At 38.9% G+C, this 13296-nt stretch overlaps 2 protein-coding genes across 2 annotated transcripts in view; one reads left to right on the forward strand and one right to left on the reverse strand.

The window, feature by feature from the left end:
• The first annotated feature begins 278 nt into the window (after positions 1-278).
• LOC143348001 (uncharacterized) lies at positions 279-1800 on the forward strand. The gene is made up of 4 exons (XM_076777733.1): positions 279-474; positions 543-754; positions 839-939; positions 1261-1800. Exons 1-4 carry the CDS (start codon positions 279-281, stop codon positions 1430-1432), a joined length of 681 nt encoding a protein of 226 aa, XP_076633848.1. The 3' UTR covers positions 1433-1800.
• A 661-nt stretch (positions 1801-2461) lies between these two features.
• Positions 2462-13296, reverse strand: part of Kkv (hyaluronan synthase-like protein kkv) — a 36088-nt gene continuing 25253 nt past the window's right edge. Inside the window, exons 13-21 of the mRNA XM_076778020.1 lie at positions 13121-13275; positions 11744-12049; positions 11090-11337; positions 10674-10983; positions 9389-9565; positions 5734-5901; positions 5063-5291; positions 4430-4780; positions 2462-3601 (exon numbers count right to left, since the gene is read on the reverse strand). Coding sequence (XP_076634135.1) covers positions 4461-4780; positions 5063-5291; positions 5734-5901; positions 9389-9565; positions 10674-10983; positions 11090-11337; positions 11744-12049; positions 13121-13275 — 1913 coding nt within the window. The 3' untranslated portion in view covers positions 2462-3601; positions 4430-4460. The remainder of the gene's footprint in view (positions 3602-4429; positions 4781-5062; positions 5292-5733; positions 5902-9388; positions 9566-10673; positions 10984-11089; positions 11338-11743; positions 12050-13120; positions 13276-13296) is intronic.

Here is a 13296-nt window from a genome sequence, read left to right on the forward strand (position 1 = left end):
TATCACGGACGTTCGTGAATAGTCTCGCATTCTCCTAACGCGTGTTTGTCAAACCTATTTCCACGCATCGTGTCGATGGAACTGTCAGAAATGTTCAATCACGTTTCCACTCGATCGATGTACGAGATATCGATACTTACGAGGCAAGTTCGTCGAGTATCGATTACCAGACGATATCACGCTACGAGATGTCAGTAAATTTGAAAAGAAATCGTATAGGTTAACACTTCGACACGAGTTTTAAATATTAACGTGACATAATACTCAAAAGCGATGTTATGATTTTAGAATCTGTTTTATCGTGTTCGTATTTGTTGTTAGTAAGCGGGTCTTGCATTTATAGTCTGGTAAGGCACTCTTACGATGAGTATCAGAAACTGTTACCCCATTTTGTTTTCGCCTGTGGCGGCGTAGCGATGATCAGCTCGCGATCCGTGATCGTGCTGATGTATAAACTATTTTTTAAACAGTACAGTGAGTCGAACATTTTTTTACGCGTTCCGTGATATTTTTCGACTACATCGTAAGCTTTTATTTTTCAGGTTTGGACCCGGAGACGATACAGATCGAGGAAAAACAAAATGGCGAACGATTCAACGGCCCCGACGAGCTTCTTGGCACGCTGAGCATAGCCAGCTTACTCTATTCTCTGTTCTGCCATCATAAATATTATATTCTCGGTGCCTTTATCGTTAGCGCTTTGTGTGGCCTCGATATAATCAATTTCTACAATTACTCGTCGATGGAATCACAAGTAATTGGTTTTATTATAAAGTCTGAGGGAAACGTTACCAAAAAGAGAACTGTTTCTGAAATAATTTCTGATCTTGGGTTTCAGGAAATTGATACTTCACAGATTAGAAATATTCTGGCTCGAAGGACGTCGAGGAAACCTAAATCCACGAACTTCGTCTGGGTATTCATTAGTTGTCACTTCGCGTAAGTATCGCAACATTTAACAATCTTACAACGCTTTTTATAAACTTATTATTCGCGTATTGTACAGTGCAGAAGAGAACAATTTTTTTCGGTATAATGCTATCCCTTTTCTACCAAAATTAAGCTTTATTTGACCTAACCTTATTTTACAAAAAAAAATCCGTTTGAGCAAATGTCTGGTAAACGATTTACAATTGAAATTCAATCAACTTAAATTTTTTAAATGGATGGACCGTAATTTTGTTTGCGTATAGCGGAGGCCATTTGCAATCGAGACGAGGCCTGGTTAGAAATTGCTATTCGCGTAAATGTGCGTTTCAGATATTCCGTAGGAAATTATTACGCGTTCCTGGCGAATTATCCTTACCTTTTGACGACATGGACGCTGACCCCCGAAGGATTTTACCAAGGATGGACGTTGAGACGCACGATTAACGATTACATGATGGCGGCTTACGCGATATACATGACGGAAGCACTGCGACAAACTTGAACACCGTAAAAGTTTCCCTGTCGCGAAACTTTTGATGAGATAAAATTCTCCTTGTGCCACACTCGAGCCACGAAACTATTCAAATTATGTTTGAGACATTTTCTCGTGCCGTCAGAATTACTGGAGATAAGTTGGACGGCCGGTTTCCCGCCGGGCGCCTCGTAATTGCAAAAAGCAATCAAGCAGCGAAATCGCAACGCAAACAACACCGGTAAACAAACCGTTAACGCGCGATCTGTTCTTTCCTCGAACAGCCAACGCTCGCTTATATGTATAATCATGTATGTTTGAGATTCAAAAACCGTTCGAGAGTCACAAAAACGTATAATTAATGGACAGTACATACTGAGCGTGGCGATTAGGCGGAAGGTTCGCCTAAATAAAAATGAAATTGGTGCAAATGTTTTAGTCAAGGTGGTCACAATTTATTTCACAACTCGTACGCGTGGTTTTTACGAGGAAATAGCGATATTATTGATCGCCATTTCCAGCAGGCAGTGAGAATGAGACGCGACCGTTATTGTGCATTGAAAATTAAACATATAATACCTTTGCAATCAATATAATTGCAAAGGATTTACGAGCGTGAGCCTTGAATAATTTGTGAAGTAATTATATAAAATGAGAGGTGCACGGTTGAGAAAGAACGTTAAAACGCGATATGAATAAACACTGAACACTGCAACGACACCATATCCGGTGGTGATTTGACCACGACTAGGCTAATGGCCGTGATTTCAGCCACCATAAGGCATCGATTGGCGGGCTCTTGATCGATGCGCGCGCATGTCACTTATGGGCAGATATCCAATTTCCGTATGGGGCGCATCTTTGCGTGAGCGACGGTCAGTTGTTCTCTGCACGCACAAAGCGTGCCCGCGAAGTGCTGCCATTGAGCGTCCTGGTGGACAAGGTGCTAATTAATTCTCGAACAACGTAAGGTAATTAAGTCTACACTCTCAATTAGAAGGAAGTAAATGAATGGAACTCGGGTTTGAGTGCTGATCGTTACGACTTTATTTCGTTCGGCGATCGACACGATTTTTCTACAACTTGATTTACACGTACTTAACGCGTTATGTACAAAAGACGTTTATCGATTAAATATAATAACGGCGGTATCACGTTTAGGGGGAGCAAAAACAAATGTAAGCGTCGTCGCTGCGATAACTGTACGCACAATGATGATGCGCGATACGAGTTAACAATGATATTACGTTTAGTTATCGTCTAGAGAAATTATCCTATCCTTAAACCGTCGACTATCGAACGGTAGTTGGTCCTACGAGATATTACTATTCACCGGTCAGTTCGTTCGTCTTAAATATCTAATCGCGAGTAAAAAATAAACGAATGATATCGTTAAGGGAGTACTCTACCGTGAAACGCCTAGTTTGGTCACTTTCTTGGGCGAGGAACTGTACAAATTTATGGTTTCAGCCATTCTTAATTGAGGTTAGGTTTGGGTTAGGTTTTAAAATGAAAATAATGAGTCTATAGTTACACTTTAAAGTTGAACTATCAATTTTTGAATGTTTCTTATCACTTTCGCGGAGCAAATAAAATACGAAAGAAACAAGACATTCCATTGATCGAGATATCACAAAATCAGTGTAAACAATTGTATATATAGTTCTGGGAAAAACGTATGTGAAATTTTTCTATTATTTTCGTGGACTAAAAAAATATAAAAGAAGGAGTTTGAACGTTGATAAAATAAATAATACAGTAGAATACCCCCTTAAATTCAGGAAAATTTAAAATTTAAACTCTCAGAGTTTAAAAATACGTAGACGTAATCGGTCGCGTACCAATTTCTGTGTTCATTATTCTTATCATTACAATTTTTAATATTACTGTTACCGTTATTATCATCGTTTAGGAAAAGGTGCTTAAAAAAAGGAGAAGAAAGAGAGTTTAAAGGCGGTTCTGTTCCACTCATTCCGTAATAAATTATTCTACTCAAAGGCAGTCTTTTTCGTACTCTACTATCCACATTCACATCATGCATAATCGGATTAACGAATAACTGGTATAGTGATGCGCGGATATGCATGAAATTTAGATTAAATCCGACGATTCTTCGTGTAACTGGTGATTGTTTTAGCCATTAGTCGCGTCTCTTCCGGTTCCCAGCGCGCGAAGAAGGCGGCCATCTTTGTTCTTCGACTGCAATATTAACTCTTCTTAACTTCCCCGAATTTTTATTAAATTGATACACCAGAGACGAAATTATTATTACAAACGATTTGTCTATCGAACAATTCCTTTTACTGTCGATATCTTTGATGAATTTAAATAAATTTATTTAGCAATTTTAACCCACACCTATAGTTACACAGTATATAATTTAAAATTGATAGAATTAGGGTCAAATAAATTAAACCTAGTTCAGATTTGAATTTTTTCCAAACGAAAAATTGGTCCAGAGTTATTTCTATGATTTATCTAGCAATGTTTATTACTTTCTATTAAACGACTGATATTTCAGCTTTAGCGAGCAGGGGAGATATTTGCTAAAGCTGACAGAATAATAGATAGATGAGAGAGATATTCTCCAATGTAGCAGAATCAGATTGCACTCGTGTTTCACATAAAAGCTGAATGATGTCATGTAGAAAATATAGAATCACCTGTAGCTGTATTCTCTCGACGGAGGCTACTTCTAACAAAAGTAATATACGAATAATATAAAAACATTTTTTAAATTGAAAATTAAGAATTCTACATATAGAATTTTCTATTCAAAAATGTTTTATGTATCCTCCACTATTTTAAAGTTGAATTACCATACGAGAATCGTGCAATTTGTAAAAACGTATGTATTTTCGACTTCTGAACGATTTCAGAACTTTAGTTTCACTCTGTTTTTTGCCTTTATTTGCGATACGATCAAAGATTGCAGATCTCCCTCGATAAGAGTCGCTGGCTCGAGTCCGCGAGGCGACTCTTATCGAGGGAACGCTGTATCTAAGATAGAAAAAGGACGAAACTTACCAGAATTCACGCTTTCGTGGAGAGGATTGAATCAGATGTTAGTGTTGGCCTCCCTCCACGTGCTTTGACCTAAATTTTGAAGTCTCAGGCTGCTCCCAGTGTTCTCGTCCGGTTCGTACGCGGAATTCGCGTGGCCTCCGTGCCCCTCGAAGACGTCCTTCACGGAAATCTGACTACTCCTCGACGGACGGCCCTGGATCCCCAGGGGATTACCCGCCACGCCGAAAATATTATTCGCCCCCAGTGTTTGCATCTGCGACTTCCGTCGCATCGCCATTATGCTGTTCCTGCGGCCCTCGAACGCCTTGAAAGCCTTCGCGGAACGCCTCGTCGACATGTTTCTTGGCAAACCTGCGTTAAAAACAATTTCTCGCATTGTAAAATTAGATTTATACACTTCTTGTTGAATCTAAAGTAAATTCGATTCGTTATTGGTGCATGTTTTGATAGTTTTAAGTCAAAATCGAGTTCCAATCGTCACGATCGTTATAGAATATTCGATATTTCTGGTTAGAAAATTTCGCGCCATTTTTTGAATCGCCAAGATGGAGGATTCATCAAAGATGGAAGTATGGGACCGACAATTATCTTTAAAAGATTCATAGCTTTTGTGATAAAATACTTTTCACGTACCGTTGCCGTCTGACATGCTGAAGAATCGCTGCCTGAAAGCGACATCGAGCGTATTGATTGCCTGCGTTTTCCTTCGACTTTTCTCGAGGTTTCGTATGGTTTTTCTCCTGCCTGGTCCGCTGCCGCTACCTTCCTCGTAATCGCCCTCCATTCCGTCTAATCTTTGCAAGTCCCTGACTATTTCCACGACGTGTTTCGAAAGCAATGCCTCCTCCGACAGATCCTTGGTCTAATTTAACAAACGGGAGAGTATAAAACTCTAAAACAATTTTTTTAACGTTCTTTGCAGTAAACAAGGTTAATATAATGTTTACGTTAGTCCAAATCATCGACAAATCTCAAATATTTCATCGACATTTAATTTCGACTTTAATTTACAAATTAAAGTCCGTCTCCCATTCTATAGGGTGGTTTGAAAGTAACTAGTAGACTCTGAGGAACATTGAAACAATTTTAATATAATGTTTACGTTAGTCCAAATCATCGACAAATCTCAAATATTTCATCGACATTTAATTTCGACTTTAAATTACAAATTAAAGTCCGTCTTCCACTCTATAGAGTGGTTTGAAAGTAACTAGTAGACTCTGAGGAACGTTGAAACAATTTCCTAACTATTTAAAGAGTGTTTAAAAATGAATTATGCTAGATATCTGGCAGGAAACGCATACCTTCTTGCAGCAGTACCAATCCAAACTGGTGCTGGCCAGAATATGGGCGAACGTTCCGAATCGATGGAACAACATGGCGGTGAATTGAATGACCAATATCAGCGCGAAGAAGAACACAAAGACCAGACCGATCGGTTCTAGTTGTAAATACTCTTTCGTGATGTGTACCTATGAGTACGGATAATAGATTGTTAGGAAACGAGTCCAGACGCGTATAAAACTTAAAAATTAATACACGAAACAATTAGAGCAACACACAAAATGGTTATTGATCGAAATACATATAATATATATAGTTCATTGTTATTTCATTACGTCAACATGCAAAGGACGTTTGTACAGAATGTTAAACAATTTTTCTCCAGAAGCTTTAGGTTCCAATTTTCTTTGGTAAATACCCTGCACTGGATGATACCCAATGAAATAACAATATCTGGACGCGCTTAACAATAGCTTTCGCGAGTATTTTATCAATTATTTACGAAGTTACGATTGTTACGTAATTTTTGCGAGTAAGATTGTTCTTTCTTCTTTTTTTTTTCGTGAAAATTAAATTCCTTTTTGTGTTTTCATTCGTAAACTATTGTTCCGCACGAGCAGAGCATTAACAATAATATTTTAAATACGTATGTATACTGGTACAAGCCACCGTTTAGTTACACTGACAGTAACTTGTTAGTGGTGCTCCTCTGCTGTCATACCTAGCAGTGCATCATCAGAATTAGACACATATAAAACGTAAGACGAGAACCTGCATGACAATTCTCCCTCGTTCGTATTCAGGCAGGTGAGCGGAAGACGGGACATGTTTTCAGGATCCCCTCTGATCTCCACTCACTCGTGGCCCCGTAAACTGTGCACGTGCTACCACGAATTTAAAAATATCAACTAAAACTTGTAACCCAAATTTTTTCGAAACCTCTGGGGCCACGAGAGAGCTACGGGATATGGAAACCGAGAGAACAACGAGCCAACCAGCAAAAAGGAACCACTTATGGTTGATGTCCGGAAGGATTCTCTGTACATATGCATTCGAAAACTTTACGTCTCAATATTTGGAAAAAGAATAGAAAACATGTTCAGCTAAGAAATACAACTGTAACTGTTTTAAGGAGCCTGTATATTTATTTAATTAAAAATCTGTTTTTTCCCCGAGAAAGAATTGATATCTAAAAATTGACCAGAAAGAATTGCCCCCCATATTTGAGTTAAGATTGTATACTCTTCTGCATTTTTAATTCTCTAAATTTCGAATAATACGTAATTTTGAGGCTTTAAATTATTTTTTTATGGATTATAAATGGCAAGAAATGGAACAAAATCTTTGAGATTTGGATTTTTCTTTTGCAAAGCTCGTTCTCTTGGCTTCCCTCGGTTAATGTTAGTAAAAGTACAGGTCCGTTGGTGCGAGTATCGTTTCATTCTAAAAACAAAGATACGAGGAATCGGGAGAAATCAAGAATCCACAATTAAAAAAGGCGCCAATGTTATTTGTGACTTGGTGAAACAGTTTCTAGCCAGATGCTTGGTTCCACCGTCCATTCTCTCCTAGGGGACCTGTGCAAACATGTTAATGGTAATTTGCCACGTGCCGACGATCCACATTATTAACAAAACATAGACGTATCCCAGTAAGTGCAACATTATCACCGGGTACCATTTTCCAATGTGCTCCGATACTCGCTATAATTTTTAACAAATTTACATTCAATGTATTTGTGGGGCTTTCTTCACTTTACGAAGTTAATGAACAACTATTCGAATATTCTTAGAATTTCTAAATATTCTTTATCAAAATACGCGTTGTTTACACTTTGAAACTTTAAAATCCTCCAATCCGTTCAGGAGTTATGATTTTTTATATTTACGCATCTGGCCACGCATTATATTTTCGGTAAACAATTTTTTTCTTGAAAATGCGTAGGATTCCGGGGGTATGTCTATTCATAAAAAATGATTGTAATCGACCCCTGTAATCGAAAATAATTTTTCCAGAAGAATTTGAAATTTTTTAATTTTGTCGAAAAATTTCACACCTTCTTGAATTTTTTTTCTCGAAAATGCGTAGGATTTTGGGGGTAAGTCTATTCACCAAAGATGATTGTGGTTGACCCCCGCAACCGAAAATAATTTTTTTAGAACGATTTGAAAAAGTTTTTTTTCCCTCGAAAAATTTCGCTTCTTCTCGAATTTTTTTCTCCAAAATGGTTAAGATTTCGAGGTTATATCTATTGACCAAAAATGATTGTAATTAACCCCCGCAACCGAAAATAATTTTTTCAGACCGATTTGAAATTTTTTTTTTTCGTCGAAAAATTTAGGCACCTACCCCCTGTCAACTTTTCTTAAAAATTCGTTTTCGATTTTTAATAAATTTATTTGACACTGTACGGAAATGTTATCTAGTACTTTTTCGTAGGTATCCATGAGCTCTACTACAGGACTAAATTTCAATGAAATACATTCACTATTATAGGAGTTATGGTCGTTTGAAAATTGGACCACTTTTATGGGGGTTTTCTCACTTTACGGAGTTAAGGAACAACTTTTCGAACATTCTTAGAATTTCTCCATATTATTCGCCAAAATACGCGTCGTTTGCATTTCGAAACATTAAAATTCTCCAATCCGTTCAGGAGTTACGATTTTTTAAACATGTTAGGTCTATTCGTACACGTCTGTGCCTGAACCTTCGAAATTGTACAATAAATGAAAACCGAAAGGGGTTGAAAACGCGAGTAGCGGAGCACACGGGGCTGTTAGTCTCCCGAGGGTGTCAGCGAGACATTATCTTTGTTTCTCGAGTCTTTTTTTTTTGTTGAAAATACCAGGTACCTCCGAGGTCTCTTCAACGAAGGTGATATTCGTCTTGACGCCCAGAGGCCAGACAACGTGAAGCTGATCTTTGTTCAGCTGTAGCAAGAATACGATCAGTACGAACAACGCATTGAACATAAAAAACGCAAAGACGCTCTTGTTTCGCAGCTCGATCAAGTCGCCGGCAATTCGAGCCTGTCGTGGAACAAGGAAGAGACAAAAAGAAACACACACGTTAGAAAATATGTAAAAAAAAAATACGCTCCGTCCAATCGTTGTCCACTCCTCGACGGATCCACACCTAAGTCGCAGTCTCGGTACGCGTTCGACTCCAAAACTTTTATCGAGACGCGCGTCGAGGAACTCACACAGAGTTTGAATCATTTAAACAGTCTCGTCACCAATGGGGTACGAAACTATTCGAAAACTCTGCGCTGTTCGTTCGATTCCCGAAAATTTAAGCGCTCTGCCAGGACCTGGGCGTTGGGGGGCAATCTTCGAAATACATTATTTTAATATTAATCTTCAGAGTCGTTTGGAAAATAATCTATTTCGAGACGACGTAATCCTATCACGTGGAGAATGAATTTATATCAGTAATATTAATATTCTCATATATTATCGAGACATTTTTTTTATTGAGACACGAATGTTATCTTCTTGTCATAAACAGTATTTTGATCAATCGAAATACATTGAAATATTAACAAATTGAAGTAAATTTCGCCCAGGTCTGTTGAACGCCAGCAGAGGAACAGTCGATCGAAAGACATTGCTTTTAGGGGGGGGATGAAGCGTAAGGAGCTGGATAACTCGACATGGACGGAGCGGTCTTTACCTCCTGCAATATTTCGTTATAGGTGATGTTCGACTTGATACCGAATGGCCACTTCACGTGCAACAAGTCTTTGTTTAATTGCAGCAAAAAGACGATCAGGACGAAGAGGGCATTCAGCATAAAAAACGCGAACACACTCTGGTCTCGTAGGTCCCTTAGATCTTTGGCGATTCGTGCCTGATGCAAGCAGCATGGATCGATTATTCTTTTATTTGACTATTACGCTGTAAATTTCCTTCTTTTCATTTCTGATCAATCCTCTATTTCCATAACAATATCTACAAGACTTTTCTTTCATTACTAATTCGACATATTCAATTTTTCAAAATTTAAGACTTGATACGAAATTATTGGCAAAATTAGGGTTGAAACTATTGTTTGCAATTATTAAAAGATTGATTACAATTTTAAAAAGTAACTTGATAGGAATGTGGTATATTCTTAGGTTGGCTAAAACTTTTTTTTCTACGATCGACAAGAAATTATAGATCGTATACGGTGATCAAAAATATGGTTCAGAAGAGGTTTATGGTTAGTGGTTACTGTAATTTTGTCTTTGATAAATTCTTTGCCTTGAGTGCTCGTATAAATAAATATCAAATACCGATAACAGTAATGGAATCGAAGCTGAGGTTCTCGAACTCGTACGATTACGATAAATTCTACAGAATTTACAGATACGAAATTTGAATTGTAAATTTTCGAAAAATGATACTTGTCTAGCATTTCAAATTTTGAAAGAAAGGAAACACGGGGCAAAAAATGAATTCGAAAGAATTACAGTTACACAGGCTGTTCGCTCTATTATTGACCGATTTTCTCGAAAACTATCGCGAGTATAAAAAAATAAAAGAGGAAAAAACTGTACAATTTTTTACAGTCGATAGGTCAGTGCATTTCAATTTCGCATATTTGCATCGTTTCTCGAGAAACGAAAACTATTTTTTTATTAAAAATAAATAGATACTCTTCTAGAGTTTACAGAAAATCCGAAATGTTGAGTAAAACCAATATTTCCTATCCAAACACAAACTATAAAATACTCAAAATATACATATAAAGATGTAGGATATATCTGACCCTACTTGACCTCTCCATTGGCACAAAAAAAAGACATCTCCGTTTCTAAATATAATATAAATACGCAAAATTGAAATGCACCGTCCCTATCGAGCATAAGGGAAATCGTGAAACTCGATCCTCTTATATTTTTCATAATTTTTGAAAAAATTTCTGGCTAATAATAGCGTGAGGATTCCTGTACTGTTGATTCGGTGATATTTACCTTCTCCGCCTTGTCCTCGTCTATGGGGTAGAGATACTTTTCCAGAAGGTCCTTCCAGAATTGTTCCTCCTGGAGCGACAGGACCTCGATCTCGCCCTTTTTCAAACCGTCGTCGCTCAGCCAATAGGGGCGGCTGAGGAAGTTGCTGCCCTCGCGATTGGCTTCCGTGTGTTGACTAGTCACTGTCTCTGTGTCGCTGTGGCATTCTTGGTCCTCCTCGCCGATGACACGCAGATGATCGGCGCTTCGAGAACCAACCGAGGACGCTCGTCGACGACTCGCGTTCGCGTGTCCGTGCGGATCCAAAACCCTAAACAATTGTCACATTCGAACCGAAAACACAGTTTAATTTGCGCGACCACGCGTTTAATTAATAAGACCATTTTTCAAGGAAGTTCAATCGAAGATGGACGAACCTTTCCATGGTTTCCAAACGTTTGCCAAGCTGATCCAAGGATTCAGCGATGGCGACCAGCTGTTGTTTCTCGTTAGAAGCTTGACCGTGGGTGCAGAACATGCATTTGAACAGCCCCGCTAGGGATATTTCAATAGATCCTTCTTCGTCGTCGTTCGAACCGACGCCATTTTGAAGGAAACCTAGCAGAGACTTTTGTTTCGCTTTTCTCTTCGCCTCCTCGGCTTCCCGTTTCTCCTGTTCAAGTTCCTACGGATTCAACGACAGTAACGTCAAATCAAACAAACTATTACCGATCCGAGCTTCTAAAACCAAGCGCAGACCTTGTTATTAAGAAAGCTTAGTTAGTGTAATTACTGCAATCGTTGCCTCGAAATCTCAAATATATTACGAAGTTATTAATTCCGTATTATGAAACAACTATTCGTTAATAAAATTCGATTGGAAATAATTGTTAAATAATGCTGTTATTTCGAAGTACATTTCGAGTAACACTGACGATTAATTTTAAAATAAGGTTCGACGATTATATTCAAGTTTTGTCGTTTCAAAGCGTGGAATTATTAACGGATATTATTGTTTCTTTAGAACAGCGTGAAAGGGGAGTGCTCGTGAGAGATCAATTAGTCTGTTAATAACGCAGGTGAGTAATTACCGCTGCAGTTTTCTTCGCCACTATTTCCCTCGTGCCCCACGTAACATCGTTCAGGTTACAGATCGCGTAAATAATAAGCAACACGTACATCGAAGGTACAGTTACGAGATAGATGACGCTGTACAGTAGGCAGTACACTTCCTCCGGGTGCAATAACGCGGTTATCATCACCTGACTTATCATCAACACTAGAAACAACGCGCTTGGCGAAAAAGCACCGTCCTTTGTGATATTTATCGCGATCCCAACGAGGACAGCTATCATTATCATGCCGTAAATGGTGCTGATCACTGCCGCTACGTACACCTATTACACCGTTGTTAATATTAATCGACTGCGTTTAGGGCTAATCGTGCAGAAAATGATACATCGAGGGACCAGTAATTTCGAGGACCAAAAGTTACACTTTTCTTCATTCGGTATTAAAAAATTCTTATTACTCGACTTTAAAACAGATATAGAAGGACGTTGAATGTAGAGGAACGGTCTAACCAACGATACAAAGATTATCTTCGCGATAAAGTTACGGTAACTCGTTATGGGACTGAGATTTTGGAAAGTCTTCGGCGGGGAGAATTCCTCTAGTCCGCGAATCGAAACTGTGATAAGCGACTTGATGAGCAGTAAAATTAATTGAAAAATCTAGGATCGAATGCATATTTTTTCATCGTACGCTAGTTCAAGTTCGATCAAACTCGATCAAATTGACGTACCAGCAGGCACAAGTAAATATCCTCGATGTACCATTTGCACTCCTGTTAAAACACGGAAAGCGTAAGGTGTATTGGCAAACAAGGAAGCAAAGAAAAGCACTTTCCATCTTGAATCCTGAATCCCTGGACCCGGTTTTAATGGTAGCACGACGAACCTTGCAACCTTTTAGATTATTAATATTCGAAAGGAGCTCGAGATTGACTCGAGAAATGGTTATTGACAAATGTCGTGCGAAGCGAGAGTCCCTCCCAAAAAAAGAATGGTGACCAACTAGAAACGAACCTTTTTGGTCTTTTTCACTTGGACTTCGCGGGTGCCCCAGGAGACGACGTTCAGATTTATGATGGAGTAAAGGATCAGAAGAAGGTACATGGAGGGGATCGATAGGAGATAAATAATTCCTGGCACGATACACCAAAATTCTTGGGGGTGCAAACAGGCTGCTATGAAGAAGGAGCTGGACAAGGATATCAAGAATATCGCGGATGGCGATCCTATACCGTCCTCTCCGAGCTGGAGGGCCGTACCTACGATCACGGCCATCATTATCATCGCGTATCCTGTCGACAATATTTGCGCGCACAGAAGCTGAAAGGCAAGGGGCGTTGAATTCACTGGAAGCGGACGATTCTCGATCGATATTCACGGAGCTGATCGACTTACCTGTATGTTCGCCTTACACGTGAAACAAATGATCATAAAAAGCAGAATGGGTATAATATTATAGTAGAAGCTGGTCCAGTTGTCGATCTTGAAGGCTGCCACGAACGCACCCACCAACATGAGAAATATCGTACCTGGTCCCAGGATGGTACCGCCTGAAAGAAAAGTCGAGGAAC

The sequence above is a fragment of the Colletes latitarsis genome, chromosome 11 (assembly GCF_051014445.1).
Source record: "Colletes latitarsis isolate SP2378_abdomen chromosome 11, iyColLati1, whole genome shotgun sequence".
In the NCBI taxonomy this organism is placed as follows: Eukaryota; Metazoa; Arthropoda; class Insecta; order Hymenoptera; family Colletidae; genus Colletes; species Colletes latitarsis.